We start from the raw sequence: 16793 nt of genomic DNA, 5'->3' as shown, positions 1-16793 counted from the left end.
CTGATCCAGCTTGAGACCCATGCTACTAGAGGGAGCCCAGCCCTGACACTATCTGGAGAGCCAGGAACCACAGCCCAGACAGCTCAGAGACTGGAGACAGAACCAAACACCACTAGAGAAAAACATCTATGAAATGATTCTTTTTTGTTGTTGTTGTTTTTCATTATTTTTTATTTATATTTTATTCATTTATTATTATTATTAGATATATTCTTTATTTACATTTCAAATGTTGTCCCCTTTCCTGGTTCCCCCTCCCGTAAGCCATCTCCCCTTGTCTAATCAACCCTCCCCCGCTTCCCTGCCCTGGTATTCCTCTACACTACAGCATCAAGTCTTTCCAGGACCAGGAACTCTCCTTTCTCTGGTGTCTAACAAGGCCATCCTCTGCTACCTATGTGTCTGGAGCCATTTATGAAATGATTCTTAACGATATTCTGCAATACTCATTGGCAGAAACCCAGTATAATCGTTGTCAGAGAAGCTTCATCTGGCAAGTGATGCAAACAGATGCAGGGACCCACAGCCAAACATAGGGTAGAGTTTGTAGAATCCCACGGGGCGGGGGTGGGGGTGGGGGGGTGGGGGGTGGGGGTGGGGGTGGGGGGGGAGATTGTGGGAATCACAGGGGCCAAGGACACCATAAGAAAACCCATGGACCCAACTAATCCGTGTGCACAGGGGCTTAGAGACTGAACTGCCAACTGACTTCAGGGACCCTGCATGGATTTGATCGTATTTGTTGCCGGTGTAACCGTTTTGTGGGACTCAGTATTAGGAGCAGGGGGACTGTCTTTCACTCTTTTGCCTGCTTTGGGACCCTTTTGGGACCCTACTGTGTTGTCTCTTCCAGCCTTAACAAGAAAGTAGGTCTCTAATCTGATTGCAACTTGTTATTCCATGTTTGATTAATATTACTGGGAGGCCTGACCTTTTCTGAAGGAAAATGAAAAATCAATGCATGGGGTGGGAAAGGTTGGGGGAAGGAACTAAGAGGGGGAGAGGGAAGCCAACTGTGGTTGAGACGATACATTATCTATCTATCTATCTATCTATCTATCTATCTATCTATCTATCTATCTATCTATCTGATATATGCTATGATTGATATATATCATATGATAGATGATATAAGAATACATTTTTTAAAAGATCAAAGGATTTTTCAGTTAGAGAAAACATTTTATTAGAGGAGGGGCTAGTTTCATTGCATAGTAACCTAGAAACTGGACAGAGGGTGGCAAATGGATTTCTTAAGCATTTAAGTCAATTGTCTCACAAAGAATTTCTACGTGTGTGTGTGTGTGTGTGTGTGTGTGTGTGTGTGTGTATGTGTGTGTGTGTAGAACCACAATGATATAAAATATCTCAATATAATTACCAGTGTTACATATGTAAAAATGTTAGTACAGAGTAAGTGGAATGTCATTAAATCACAACCTAACAACATATTTTGACCAATTAATTTTGTCTAAATACATGTAGTTCTATGCAGCAGAAATAAATGCTTCTGCACATTTGTTATCAAAACGTCTGACTGTAAGTTGTTTTATCTTCTTTCTTTCTGCTAGTTGGGAGCAAACGTGGGAGACCCTTCTATGTGTGTGCTCTATCTCTGCTGTTTCTTTCTTTCTTCTTCTAGACCTTCTCTGCAAGTCTATATAAAGAGAATACCTTCTGCAACTTTAGGCAGCCAGATTCCATGAGCTCTCAAAATCCTCTCCTTGCAAACAAGCCCAAAGTTGACTCAACAGTTATTATTACCACTAATCAGGTGGCATTCACAATAAAAGTCTCCCAAAAATGGAACTTCCTTTAAACTTTCAGAATTTAGGAAGGCTTTTTTTAAAACATTTTTTTATTTGATATATTTTTTATTTACATTTCAAATGATTTCCCCTTTTCTAGCCCCCCACTCCCCGAAAGTCCCATAAGCCCCCTTCTCTCCCCCTGTCCTCCCACCCACCCCTTCCCACTTCCCTGTTCTGGTTTTGCCGAATACGGTAGGAAGGCTCTTTTAAACAGGTAAAGAGCACACTGTCATTAACAGGAGGCTTCAGAGTTGTTTCTAAAGAATGAAACAGTCTACTGGCCCAGCTGCTGTGGCACTATCCTTTTAGAAGGGAGGGTGGGGAATGAGAGCCCAAGGAACATAGCAGAACTTGCTAGAGAGAGTGTCAGGTCCCCTATGCTCAGGGGGATATGTGTTCCTTTATTAGAGTTGTCTACAGAAATCCTGTAAGAGCTGGCTACAATTCTCTTTTCAAGATTACCTCATCTTACTTCCCAAGGAAATTATGGACCTTTGATCTGGATCATAGAGTATATTTATAAAGAATAATATTCTTCATTTTATAAAGGTACATTGAACTCTCTGCCTTTACTTTCACTGTTCCATTCTTTCTAAAACACAGCATTTGGGCCGCATTTGGGCCAGGAAGATGGCTCTGCGTGTAAAGATGCTGGGTTGGAAAAGCCTGGTACTTGTGCTTGGTCTGGGAAACCTGTGCAAGGTGACGGAAGAGGAGAAGTGACTCCATAAAGATGTCCTATGACCTCCACATGTGTATTGTGGCACACACACACACACACACACACACACACACACACGTACACACACACGTACACACACACATACACACGTACACACACACATACACACGTACACACACACATACACACGCACACGTACACACCCCTTGGTGATATTTATTTGCTCTGCCACTCACCAGATGCCAGATGTGTGACAGCACAAGGTAAGACAGGCCATGCCTCTCTTTTGTTCTTATCAGGACAAGTTTCCCCAGCATTCTGACTGATACAGTTTTTAATCTCTCCGTCGGAGGAGAAAGCATAATTCATGGATAGTGGATTTGCAATGCACGTTCTATATTCTTGAGGATGGAGGATGGAACTGCTACAAACCCCTGCTAGGTTAAAAAAGACAAGGCTCCTGCATCTAAGAATTGTGTAACAAAGATCAACTTAGAATGAAGGGGTGAATGTCCTGAGAGAGCTCTGTTTGCTATGCTCCTCTACAGACCCCTCAGCTCAGCAGGATGACTGTCCCTCCCTGGGTAGACAGAGATTGCACTTCCGGCTCAAACTGTGTAATGGAGTGCACATACCTGTGAATAAAATGTACTTTGTGGTATTTTAATCCCACTTGGAACAAAGAAAAATGCTTTTACACAACTTCACTTTCAATTTCCTTGTAAAATTATGCATGGCAGTGCATACTCTGACTACACAATTCAGGAGGTAGAATCAGGTGGATTGTAGTGAGTGTGAGGCTAGCTTTTTCTACACAGTTGGGCCCTGTCTCAACATATATGTTTGCTTTTACTCACAAATATTATAATCAGAGAACACTATCTTTTCCAATTTTGGATGAAAAATATTTTAATAAGTAGAGGATTCGTTTTTAAAGAAGATCGCAATTAGTTGGTGTCTAGCAATGTTTCCATTTTAAATCGTGACTGCCCCCCAGGGGCATAGGTGTTGGGAAGTGCTGTAAAGTGGTGTGGCCTACTAGAAGGGAGGGTGATGGGAACCTGATCTTTTCCAGTTTTTCTTTTACTTCCACGCCAGATGACTGACATAATGCTTTACCACAGTCTCCAAAACACTAAGCCAAGTTAATATGGGTGGAGATCTGTAAAACTGTGAGCCAGTTTCTCCCAGTTATTTATCATAGCCACAGAGAGCTAACATGGGCAGAGTACAGATGTTCTTGAGAAGCCAAAACCCAGGGAAATCTAGTTCTCTAACACAAACTGGTACAGCATTTGCATATGAAACTGTATGTGTATTATTGTATACTTTGAATCACCTCTGGATTACTTGTAATTTCTAGTACAGTGGAAATACTATGCTAATAATTGTTATAAATTACTACTTTCTAATGACAAGAAAAGTCTTTTTCTGTTCAGACACTTCTGTGGTTGGTTGACTATGTGGAAGCAGAGCGCTGGGCTGCAGAGGCCATCGACATGACATTTATATGAAACAGTGGCAGAACAGCACTTTTCAGTTCCAAGAATGGAAGGGCTGGAGGACTATGGATTTTCAAATAATAAAGGGCAAAGCAGTTTGAGCTGGAAATTGAAATTCATGAATTTTCTAGTTAGAAGAGAAACTCTTGGATACTTTTCTATACACACAGATGTGCTGATTATTCTGAATAGATTGGAAACTTTTATCTATTTTGAAAATGGCTCCACACTGCTTAGCAAGAAGTGGCAAGTTTATTACTAGAAAAATGAGACCTAACGACAGTTCACTTAAATTAAAAAGATACTGATTAATAAAGGAGTCTCTAACTGAGGAAATAAATGTTTAAAGGATTGATTATAAAAGAGAACTGCTTGATTTCAACAAGATGAAACAAAACCCAGGAAAATGGTAAGGATATGCTTATTCATAAAATCAACTTGTAGAAAAATATTTCATAGAAAGCCTGCAGGATCATAAACACCAAACTTTCCCCAGCGGGTTGCAAAGCACTATGTTACCTATCAGTTGATGAATAACCCCTCGTTCACAAAGGTCCTTGTTCACAGTCTCATCCTCAAGATAAACCATGGCTCTGAGGAGTCGTAAAGTGTAACGCATCTGGGCAAACTTGTTTCCACGGCCACCTGTACCATGGAAACTGTTACCATGAATGAAGTAGGAATCTGTAGGAAAAATTAACAATTTAATTTATACTAAGAAACCCAAAGCTTGAAACATTTCAAGCAAATTTATAAACAAAACATATATTTTAAATATCTATATATTAAAGGAGATATTAAAATCCAATCAACTTTGCTCTCTCTCTCTCTCTCTCTCTCTCTCTCTCTTACAGAAATATTGACCTTTCCTTCTTTCTTTCTATTCTCAGAATGGAAATATGCTTCCTAACATTTTACCCAAAGTTATCATTGTTTGTGCCTCTTGCAATGCTCTGCTAGTAAATGCCATGTTTTAAAAATTACTCACATTGGGAGCTAGAGCAATAAAGAATCCATACTCTACTTCCAGAGAATCTAAATTCTGTTCCCAGCACCCACAGAGGGTAGCTCACAAGAGCCTGGAACTCCAGCTCCAGGGATCTCATACCTTTGGCTTCTATGCACAACTGCTGTACTTGTGTGCACACAAACACACAGCTAATAATAAATAATAATAAATAAAAGTAATTTTTTAAAAAATCATTTACAGTATCATATGTAGACTTGGGGCATTATTTTAGTTGCCTTCAGCATTCATTTAAAAACAAATCAGTTTATCCACTCACTGGTACCAACACTACGGTGAACATTTTGTCCTTGTCCTGAATGGAGAAGGGGTTCTCCAAGTGACCCTCATCATACAGGAGATGTTAACCAAATCTTAGAAAAGTTACCCAATGGACACAATGCCCAAACCAGTCGATTCTTTTGTTACATCTGTTAAACATTATGTAGTAGCTCACCTTTAGCTTAACCTGCATTTCTCTAATTACTTCTCTGGTTGAGCTCCTAAAATGTTTGTAGAACATCTGAAACTTTCTGAGTAACATGGCAATCCTCATTTATTCTGTGTTTGTTAGCTGAATCACCTTCCTGCTAAAATACATGTTTTTTAAAAAGTTCAACTTGAATTCCGCATCAAAAAGTAGTAGCTGCTTGGAATTGTGGATTAGTATGTTGCAGATGTTGTTATACAGTTTCTTGTAATTCTTCTAATTGTTATGTAGGCTTTCCCTTCTGCAGCTTAAGCTCCTGAGTTTTTAAAACAAAAATTTTCTCTCTTGATGCCTATCAAAATGCTATCTGTCACATATTCTTTAAGAGTCTTACAGTTTAGGTATTTAGACAAGCCTTCATTTTGCAAACTTTTTTTTTAAATAACAAGGTGAGAGAATGTAAAGTTTTCATTTTCCTGTGGAGGATCCATTGCTTCCACACAACCCTTCTCTCGTGAACTATCAGCGTCTCCAGAAATGGAAATGCCATCTCTCGCAGTCGACGATTGTCTATCCCTGGAACAGCGCCCCGTTATTTAATTACTATAGATTTGGCAGGTTTTGATAAAAAGTCAAGTAAAACTTTCTCTCCTTTGTGAGACAGAGCCCATGGGTCCCAAGCTGGTCTGGAACCTGTTAGCTGAGGATGCCCTCAAGCTGTGGTCCTCCTGCCTCTGCCTCCTAAGTGCTGGATTATGGTGCATGCCCTTTTACCAGGTTCTCAGCCTGCACTGCACTAACTGGGGTACATGCCTAACAGTCTCTTTCTGTTGTAATACACTATTTCAAATAATAATGTATTACAGGCTTCTATAAGTAGCCTTAGGTTAAGGATTTTTGAAAGAATTCAAGCACTACTGTGTGTTATCATGGAGTCCTGGTTAAATCTTTGCTTTGCTTTTATTATGTGGTCAGAAATATATTATGTAACTTCTCAGACTGGGTTCTGCCCATCTGACAAACCAGAGGTGGAATGCCTGAGGGACTCTGTAAGACCCAGCACACAGGAGGCACAAGTAACTGTTAGCTACGCAACTTATGAGGCAGCACTTTCCATTTTGCCTTGGAGTATTCTGTAAATATAAAACAATGTGAACTATGTTCAGAACATTTTTATTTCCTAATTTAATAAGGTTAAGTTTAGCAACTCAATATATTAAAACATACAAAGGATAAAAATGTTCTCTCCTTTGTGAATGAATACATGATTTTCTTCTCTATTGTGAGACAGGTTGCTCAGTCCATTGTCTTAGCACCTTTAATAGCTGGGACTTATAGTCTGGGTCTGGTTATTGCTGATGTAATGAAAGTGCATCCTACAAGATTCTTTTCATCCAGGTGTGGTGTTGAGTATATATAACCCTAACACCCAGGAGGCTGGGGTGGGAGGATTATGAGTCTGTGGACAGCCTAGTGAATTCTTCTGAGTCTTTCCTTTCTCTTTCTTACACCTCCAACATGTTCTACAGAAAAATTACTGACAGAAAGAAATCGATCTTCCTAATCAAACTTGTAAGCACATGAATATATTTATTTTCTTTCTAAGAATTGAATAAAATAACATTTGCAAATTGAGGCTTTTCTTTTTGACACGCAATAGCTTAGAGCTAGTGCTTGTGGCTAGATAACTAGGTTTTAAACATTATAACATTATTTAGGGATTTGTGTCCACTTTCACCTAAATGTATTTTCTGGCACTCAGTAGACAGTGTTTGTTGGATGAACACACTAAAATATCGTCCAGATAAATTTCCCTTCTAAGTATAATCTTTGTATAGGCCTCATAATACAAAAATTTGAATAAAATTATATAACTTCTTTTGAACATTTATTAGTTATATTTAGGATACTGATTAATATTTAAGTTTGAAATATCAATGTTTTTAAAACATGTGTTTTATCTTTGGGTGTCCATGCGGGGGCCTGTGTACGTGAGTGCCCGTGCCTGCACAGGTCACTGATGCTGGAACTCTCATTGAAGCTGGAATTACAGGCAGTTGTGTGCTCCCCGACACAGGTACTTGGAGCCCAACTCAGGTATTCTGCAGAAACAGTAGGTGATGTTAACTGCTGAGCCATCTCTCTAGCCCTAAAATCTCAATGTTTATTAACTCATATAATCCACTACAAAAATGAATTCGATATTTTGGTTTTCTTCAGTGTAACTATTGTTTTTCTGTGTAAATACCGAGAGTTCAGTTGAAATGCAGACCAGACAAGAGTGCTGCCAGATCCTGCCGGAAACTCACCCTCATGCCCACACCATTCTAGAAACGCAAGGATCCGAGCATTGCCGTGACATGACATGTACTCTTCTATCAACAGAGGAGCCACCGAGGACAAGGTGGCAATCGCATGCAGTTGTAGTTCTTCATACTGTGCTGCGGACCACTCGATGATTTTGAGTCTCTCAGGCTTTTTTACATAGGTCAACAAAGCCAAAATAACTTTGCCATCGATTAATAGCTACAAGAAAAGGCAGAATGTACTTTGTTAGGAATATAATTAGGATAGCTTTATTTAATTTAGCAAAATTAAATACAAGATCTCAAATTCGATATTTCAGTGATAATTTCAAAATATTTCTTTTCTATCTGTGACAGTAGAGTTATCCCAAACACATGGAAACAAAAATGACAGCATACCAGCGCCATCAAGGACAGAGCAATGCGCCCTTTCCTGGGGTGTGAGCTCTTCAGTCAATGATAACAGAAAATATACATTAGTCATTTTGATACCACTCAGGTACATACATATATAACAAAATCATAAAGGTAGGAGATCGGAGGCAAATAACTGGGTGGTGTTTCTTCCCTGCTTTTTCAGTTTTCTCTGTTTACAGTGCTTGGGATCATAGCTGGACTGAGCATACCAGTCCACCAGCCTCCCTCTCTCCTGTGCCTCTAGCCCTCAAGGCACACAAATGTAATAGGGCACTGTAAGCTAATTGTTTCTTATGTACAAATGAAAGAATCATAAGATACACCATATCAATGACTGTCAGGTCACAAGCCATTTTTAATTAGACACGTTAAGATTTTATAATTCTATTAAACCTAGCATTTTAATAAAAAAATTAAAACATGAAAAATTATAAAATGACCAATGGCAAAAGGAAATGGCTTGTGGCTAATATAATCATTAATACTGGTTGATGCATATTTCAGTTCATGATGTAAAACTCTGCCCTATATAATACTATTTTTCCTACTTACTTAGCATTAGTCTATGTAACAATCATGAAGGTTTTTTTATTCTCTACTGAATTCACTAGCATGTCACTTCATGGTGACATTGAAAGAGAACGAGACTAGGAGTTAAGAACAAGAATATTAGTTCTAGCATCACTGTGAAAACTCAGTGGACAACATTGAAATACTACGTGACACAGAAATAGAAAGCGAGATGGGTGAATAAAAATGAAAGATGTTAGGCTTGTGTGAAGAAAATACAGGCTCCTAAGGGTCTGAGATCGGCACAGCAGAGGTCAGCTGTTACTGTACATTAAGTCATCCCTTTCTGGAGAGTAAGTGGAAACCGACAGGCTAGGTGTGTGGACTGTGCCTGTGACTCAGTGGCAGCAAGGACAGGTATTCAGTCCTGAGCAGCAGAGGGTGCGTGGTCTAGGCTGTGTGAACTATTTTTGTTTATGCTCTTTTAGTTAGGAGATCTGAATATATTGCTCAATCTCTTAACTACTATTTTTTTGGTGAGTGTAGTTCAAAGTTATCCTTCATGTGTGCTGTTTTCAAAGGACATCTTAAAGGACTGCAAGCTGATAAGGTTGTTACTCTCAATGGTATAGAAATGAATTGGTTAACAAAAGATTTGCAATCATGATTTCAAAAATACTATACTATTATATAAGATGCTTTTATTAACTTTTCTATTTTGAGTTGTCTTTACCTGCACAGTAGTTAAATCTTTACATAAGATCACAATTATATTGAATAGCAATTTCTTCAGTTCAAAATCTTCATAGCAATTAAAAAGCTTAAGACTTTTTACCAAAGGGTTTTGACTTTTCACTGTGAGAGAAAAACACAGGGAGTGACGTGAAAGCTAAAGTTACACAGGAGACTCACCAGGACACCCACAAAATGCTCAAGATGGTACAATTTTTACCTTCATTAAAAGTTGCAAATAGTATCAAATCCCTGGTAAAGCCACATTCCTATTACAAACACACAAAACAAGCACAAAGGTGAAATTGGAATGGCAATTAAGCTATGTGTGCCCACAGTTGTCTACTATATTCAACTGCTGCTATATAACTTCCATACTGTAAGTTATTTGCATTCATAATCGTGCTAATAATAGACAAAAGTGAAAAAGCACCACCATGGACAGACAGCTTGAGTTTACTTACTTTAAATTTGCTGAAGCTTCTAAGAGGTATTTTGTATTAGTCCATGTATACCTGATGCTATGTGAGCGCGTGAGTTGCCGGCACACGCCCACCTAGTTCTTACCTTTAAGTAATACCACAGCAGTGGGAAGGCCAATTCTTTTCAATAGCTATTCTATTCAATGTTACTGTTTTCCCAGTCACACTCTATACATCAAAGGACATCCAGGGAGAGCAAAACAGCACTATTTAACACAAAAGCCCTAAAGAATTACCAGAGCTGCAAATACGCACAGGAAGCTCATTTTTGACAGATATGCAGACTGGACTTTGCAAAATAAGCAAAGTTTATAGGTGCACACAATACTGCGCTTTTACATTAGCAGTATGATTTTCCTCCCTCTTAAGGATTCACATGGCTCCTTTAAAAATGTAAGAATGTTATTGCTTTGGTTTATATTCATGTGGTTGCTGGAATGTTGACCACAACCAGAACTGAGAACTCACTGACTGGCTGTGGCCTGTCACACAAACATGGGGTCTACCTACACGTGGAAGACTTAACTAGGGGTTTTTTCAGACTGCTTGTGTGTTCCCACAGTATGAATTCAGTGACTTTTCTTATATTGGACCACCTGATGTACACTGACAGGTTTGGCTGATGTGTGACTACTGTGATTTTAGTCACTCAGTTATTTGTTCACTATACAGTACAGGAAGGGGCTGACAGATGTCCGAGGAGTTAAAGAGTGTGGACCTGCGTTCAGTTCCCACAACCCACTTCGGGTGGCTCATGACCACCAGCGACTTCAATTCCAGGTGTTCCAACACTGCCCCCTGCTTCTGTGCACACCCACACTCAGACAAGCCTGCAGTCATGCACTCATACACGACACGAAAGTATTGAAATAAATATTTTTAAGTAGAGGGAGAATTAGCTTCTGATATGGCTGGGTAGTTATGATAAAACAATCTTTGAACAAAAATATAAAAAGCATCAATCTTGTGCTTTTCTCTTAGCCAAGATAAAGTAGAATTGGAAGAAAGTTGGAACTTTGAAAGTCTGATAAAGACTAACAAATCACTGTGTAGATTCTCATACCAACTCCTTTTAAAATGGGCTTTCAGCCCAACAGCAATCCTATTCTACACCTTGTGTATGGATGCTAAACTCAAAGGTAAATAAACTCTAAATGGACACAGGAATCAGAGGATGAGGCAACCACAGCCACTAGAAGGAAAAGAATGGATAGGTAGTACAGTAATATGAGGAAGAAGCCAGAAGCAGAATAAAAATATGCACATAAATGCTCTGACTCTGACTGCTGCCTGACCTGTCAAAATACAGATAATTCTACATATGATAATTAAGGCTAGAAGAACCAAACTGAGATTTGAACCATAATCCACCATACGTATGAATGCAGACCAGTCCAATGTCCACTCATAATAAAACTGATAAAGTACTCTTCAGAGGCCTATGTCAGAATCCACAGGAAAGATGCTCTAATGAATGGGAATGCAGAAATACATAAAGTAGAAATGGTAAGAGCGAATCAAAGGGGACCAGGGGTACAGCTCAGAGGAGTGCAGCTCAGAGGGGTACAGCTCAGAGGGGCACAGCTCAGAGGGGCGCAGCTCAGAGGGGTGCAGCTCAGAGGAGTGCAGCTCAGAGGAGTGCAGCTCAGAGGTAACAGAAGTCCTGGGCTCATCTCCAGAACTGAAGAAAAAGAGACATTCTAAGATCTGAAATGCAAACACACTGGAAGGGGGGTTTGTACAATGGATGAGACCAGGAAAATTAGTTAATTTAAATATATAGACCAATACAACCACCCAACCTGAGGACTAGAGAGAAAAATTCTTGAAAACAGTGACTAGAAGCCTACATCCATATGAGACCATTTCTAAAACTAATTAAATGTATTAATATTTGGAATGCTAGACCAAGTTGGGAAAGAGAATAAACTAAAAACTATTGATAAAAATAATGACCCAAATTTGTTCAAACTTGCTGAAAAAGTTACATATGTAGGATACTCTATAAAGTATAAACCCCCTGAAAACCAATGATGGAGGGGGGGGGGCGGATCTTGAAAACAGAATTTAAAGGACACTTTCATACCAGGAAGCAAGAATTCCAAATAACCAGTACTTACCAGGAACAGCAAAGAGCAGAAGACAGTGGAACACTATCGTTCAAGTGCTAACAGATTTTTTTCAACCTAGAATTCTATATGCAATGAACATAAATTTCAAGAATTAAGGTAAATTATTGATAATTTTAGATAAAAGAACCCCAAGGGACTTTGTAGAGAGCATGTACCACGTTTGTCCCACAGGAAATGATAAAGTTCTTTCAGTGAAAAAGAAAATGTAGCTAGATAGGCAGGAACAAATGAAAAACACCAGAAATGATGACTATAGGAGTGTGAAACACAGAGCACATGCTGGGCTTCCAGTGGAACGCAACAGCGTGCTGGGGTGGAGGTGCAGCGGTGACTACTGAGACATTAAAATACACTTTAGCAGTGCAGTAACACAGCTAAATACTAAAACACAGTCTAGAGTGCCCCCACCACTTTCACCATTGAAGTTCATATGATCCATGCATACTCACAATCATCGGCGCTCCAGGGTTCTGAGCTATAATTGTGGTGATAACTAATATGTCATTTCTAAGCTGACGCTCATAGTGACTGTGCCCCCTCACAAATAGGTTTTTAAATACTTCCTTCAAAGCCCTAGAAAATAAAATGTTAGAAAAGGATATCGTTAAACACAAAATGTTTGTGTTTCTTCAAATTTGGTTTTGTTGAAACCCTCTCTAGTATGAAGTGTATTGGGAAAGTGGGTTTAGGGGAAGCATTCAGACCTCTGGGATTAAAGGTATGTTGCTTACCACACCTAGGCTTTAGTTATTATAATCACAGACTGACCCTAGCACAACAGATAATAACCATATGTTAAATAAGTGAATTATTTGAAACTTATTTGAAAATGTGTGCACATTTTATTGACAATTTTAAATATACATCTGGAAAGGTAGTAAATACTAATCAGATACCTAATGAATAAATAGTTCTAGAAGTCTAATTTTTACTTTATCTATCTGTAGTAGCACAATTTATTTAAATAATAATACACTTTTAGAGCATCCTAGAGACAAGTGTGACCTCTCCTGGGCAAGGAGGCACATGGCTGTATTTATTCCCAGTACTGGGGAGGAAAAAGGAGAGCACCCCCACCCAGCTACACTGCATGTTCCAGGTCAGTCTTACTACATAAAGCCTACCTCAAAGCCCACAGTACAACAAAAATATAGCTTCTTATTGTAGGCATAATGATTTCATTCACTGTGTAAAGTTTACCACTGTGTTATTCAAATGCTGATTACTTTGCCCTCATTTCTTGTTTAATCTGGACATATGACTTTGTTATGTTTCTTCTTCAAAGCTCCTGTCTCAAGTTTGTATAAACACATCATTCATTCTCTGCCTTGCCAATAAAGCCAACAGCCAGTGCAGAGCTTAAGAGAGAATAGGTGAGACTTCCAGTTCTGGAAGGGGCAGAGAAAGAGTCAGGAAGTGAAGGAGGGGGCTGTGAGGGAGGTGGAGCAACTATCAGAAGAGGAGAGCTCGATCAAGAAAGGATAAAAAGATTCAAGTAAGATGGGAATGCTGACTGGAAGTCTGACCAGCTTGGAGGTTTATAATGGAGTAATAATTGCTCAGTATTTGGCTCAAGGAAATTTAATAAATCTTAGTCTTTCTGTGAGGCTATTGGGGAATTAGCTGGCTAAGAAATACAGGCACCAGATTAATTCACTGATTATATTATATTAAAAATATTTCCTTTTATATAATTGCGTCCCATGTTGGGCATCAGTTTGTGTTGGTAATTATTATTATAGGGTTTTGCTACATCCCCTTGTTGCTTTTAAATATCTATTAGGGGTTTCTACCCCACTTTAGATCACTTCCTCCTAGATGCTCCCACTCCATCAGGCCAACCCTCAGAGCCACGCTCTCACCAGCCACCTATCCCATGGTGATTTCCTCCCTCCCTCCTCTCTCCTTCTCATGGTCCCTACCTCAGACCCTAAGCCCAGGAATCTTTGCTCCTCCCCTTTTCTCCTGCCCAATCCAGACTGTAGGTATCTTTATTAACCAATCAGGGATAACTTGAGGGGCAGAGTTTACATAGCATCACTGGGTGTGTGTGAGGATCTCCTCAGGGGCAACAGACCTTGGGGGCCAGTATTTAGCATTTGAACACATAGGAGCAACAGACCACCCCCTTCATCGTAGTATGGAGAGTTCATGCAAAGCAGCTCCGAGTGATCAGAATAGAACACATGTTCAAAGTTGTGGTTATCTATCTTTGGCTACGCTTCAGGGCAGAAGACATTCCTATCTATCTACATGCACTTACAGCAGGCATTCCAAGTTACTAAGCTGTTGAATAATTTCCTCCTTTGAAGATTTTTCCAGTAAATTCCAAAGTACTTCTGAGGAACGAAATAAAAGCTGTCCTGAGGGATCTGGGTCATTGAGGTGAGCACAGATTCTGCTGGCTGCCTGGGCTTTCACCATTAAAGTGCAATTAACCCCTGAAAATTAAATTTAACAAACTATTTATACTGTATAGTCTATTAGAGCAAAATGTCAGACAGCGAAATGTTTAGACTCAGTAATAATATACACACCAGAGGTGGAGAGATGCTGCAGAACTTTAAGAACCCAGAGTTTCTCAACAAGCTGATTCTCAAGCAGGAGCGCTGACTGGACCATTGCTTTTGCCAATCCACCAACCTCTACCATTTTAATCTTATATGATGAGCTAACCTGCTGGTAGCCTAAGACAGCAACAGGGACAGTTATTTCACAAAATGATCATTTAATAAGAAAAACCATTTCAAAACTCTTTAAAGGACATCTGACATTAATAACTTGTACAGTACAGAATAGACAACATTTTCTATAAAGGGCAAGACGGTATTTACTTAATCTTTATAGGTTATTAAGATCCGTGTTTCAATTATTTAGCTCTAGATGTTGTAGCATGATATCATAGCAAAAAGAAAGCCACAAATAATATTGCAGTATCCCTGTTTTGTCCTGTGGGCTCCATAGATTCCGGCTTTGAAATAAATGCACAGATTTTCGAAACAATCTTAAATGCTAAAAAAACAAACAAAAATCAAATCAAAACAAACAAACAAATGCAACTCTCTGTCAGTAAGTAGTAACTTTCTGTAAGGCCAAACAGCCTGGGAGACAAATACTTTACATCTTTACTATATGGAACAAAGTACTGCTACAACTCTTTCAAGGGATAAGGATTACATCATATTAGTAGTAAATGAGAGGGGAGAAGTAAACAACTGTGATTATAGGCTATTTTAGGGCAGGTGAACATTGTGACCTCACAAAACTTCATTTTGCTGTAGGTCCTATGAGACCCTACCACTTTTGCTGGTTACACAGGTGCCTGCCTAACTATGTCTATTCACAAGGCTTAAAGAAACCACAGTGAGGTGAAGCTATATTTTCTCAGTGATCTCACTTACAACTCCTTGATACCTTGACCTTTGAAAACAACTAGATTCTTTAACCTTGACATAGTTGTCTGCCAGTTTGCCTTAACTTTGAGAGCTTGGTCTCTGAGCCATAGACAAGGCCCTGTCTATTCTTGGGATGGGTTATATTGGAGAATGTCCTATATACTCACTGTGTAACTTATTAAAGTACAAAGACGGTTGGGGAGACTGCTTACTGGGTAAGAGCACTTGCTTTGCAAGCATGAGAACTTGAATTTGCATCTTTAACACCAAGGTAAAAACCCTGGCCTGGGCTGGGCATGGTGGCAAATGCCTTTCCTTTCAGCAGTTAGCAGAGGCAGGGAGGGCTCTGTGAGCTCTCCACTAGCCTGGTCTACACAGAAAATACCAATATAGTCAGGGCAACATGGTGACATTAGGTCTCAACAACAACAAAAACAGACAAATGAAACTCAAGACTAACAGAAATAAACACAAAGAAGCATGGCATGGCCTAGCATGGCTGTCCACTTGTCTGACTCCAGGGCTTGTGGGTAGAGGAGAGCCAGTGAGACTGCTGGAGCTCACTGGTTACCAGCTTAAGTCTAGGTTCAGTATTAGTCTCCAAGGACTAGAAATTGATAGAGCAGGACACCCAGCATCCTCAGCTACCCAGCATCCTCAGCTACCCACACCCAATGTGAACTCATACCACCCACTCATACACCACACACATACAGCTTATGTGCACGCATGTGCACATGCATGGATATGCACAGACATGTATACAAAATTTAAAAACTACAAAGAATAAAATTGCTTATAATTTTACCATTTAAAGATAATCTTAACATTCAATGTTTATTGCTGATATTTTAATATATGAACATGATTTTAATAGCATACTCTATTCTGAAGTTTGTACTTTACTGTAGCTCACTAACTTTTTAGTTGTGTTTTCTTAGGATAAAAATTCATTCCTAAGTCATGATTTTAGTTGCATAATTCTTTCATATGGATGCCGCAAGTGCTTTATATATGTTGCTTTTTTTTTTTTAACTAATGAGTTTCCATTCCTATAGGACATAGTAACATCCAGGTTCATGAACCTAAGTCATCTTCTGGACTATATATTTTCTAATCACTCTACTGAGGATTTTCCATCTCTGCTCCCCAACATCCAGCCATACCCACCACTTGGAACCAAGTGAACCACATTTAGTAAGGGCACTGTCTACAATTCCCAGTTTCCACAGCTTGATTATATCAAAGTTACTTACACTCACTTCAAAACTGTACCTCAAAACTCCTCTCTCCCCCCTCTCTCTTTTGATATTTTATTTATTTACATTTCAAATGTTATCCCCTTTCCCAATTTCCTCTCTGCAAACCTCCTATCCAATCCCCTCATA

General features: G+C 39.2%; 1 protein-coding gene across 1 annotated transcript in view; it reads right to left on the bottom strand.

Annotated features, from left to right (window-relative positions):
* The window catches only part of Cfap69 (cilia and flagella associated protein 69), a 77098-nt gene that overhangs the window by 28423 nt on the left and 31882 nt on the right, over positions 1-16793 (bottom strand). Inside the window, exons 7-13 of the mRNA XM_052172412.1 lie at positions 14548-14697; positions 14274-14451; positions 12460-12583; positions 9617-9665; positions 9398-9519; positions 7741-7957; positions 4515-4679 (exon numbers count right to left, since the gene is read on the bottom strand). Of these exons, the coding sequence (XP_052028372.1) occupies positions 4515-4679; positions 7741-7957; positions 9398-9519; positions 9617-9665; positions 12460-12583; positions 14274-14451; positions 14548-14697 (1005 nt within the window). The remainder of the gene's footprint in view (positions 1-4514; positions 4680-7740; positions 7958-9397; positions 9520-9616; positions 9666-12459; positions 12584-14273; positions 14452-14547; positions 14698-16793) is intronic.

This window comes from Apodemus sylvaticus, chromosome 2 (assembly GCF_947179515.1).
Source record: "Apodemus sylvaticus chromosome 2, mApoSyl1.1, whole genome shotgun sequence".
NCBI classification, from domain to species: domain Eukaryota; kingdom Metazoa; phylum Chordata; class Mammalia; order Rodentia; family Muridae; genus Apodemus; species Apodemus sylvaticus.
Note: the sequence above shows the minus strand (reverse complement) of the source record. Positions and strands in the feature narration are given on the sequence as shown.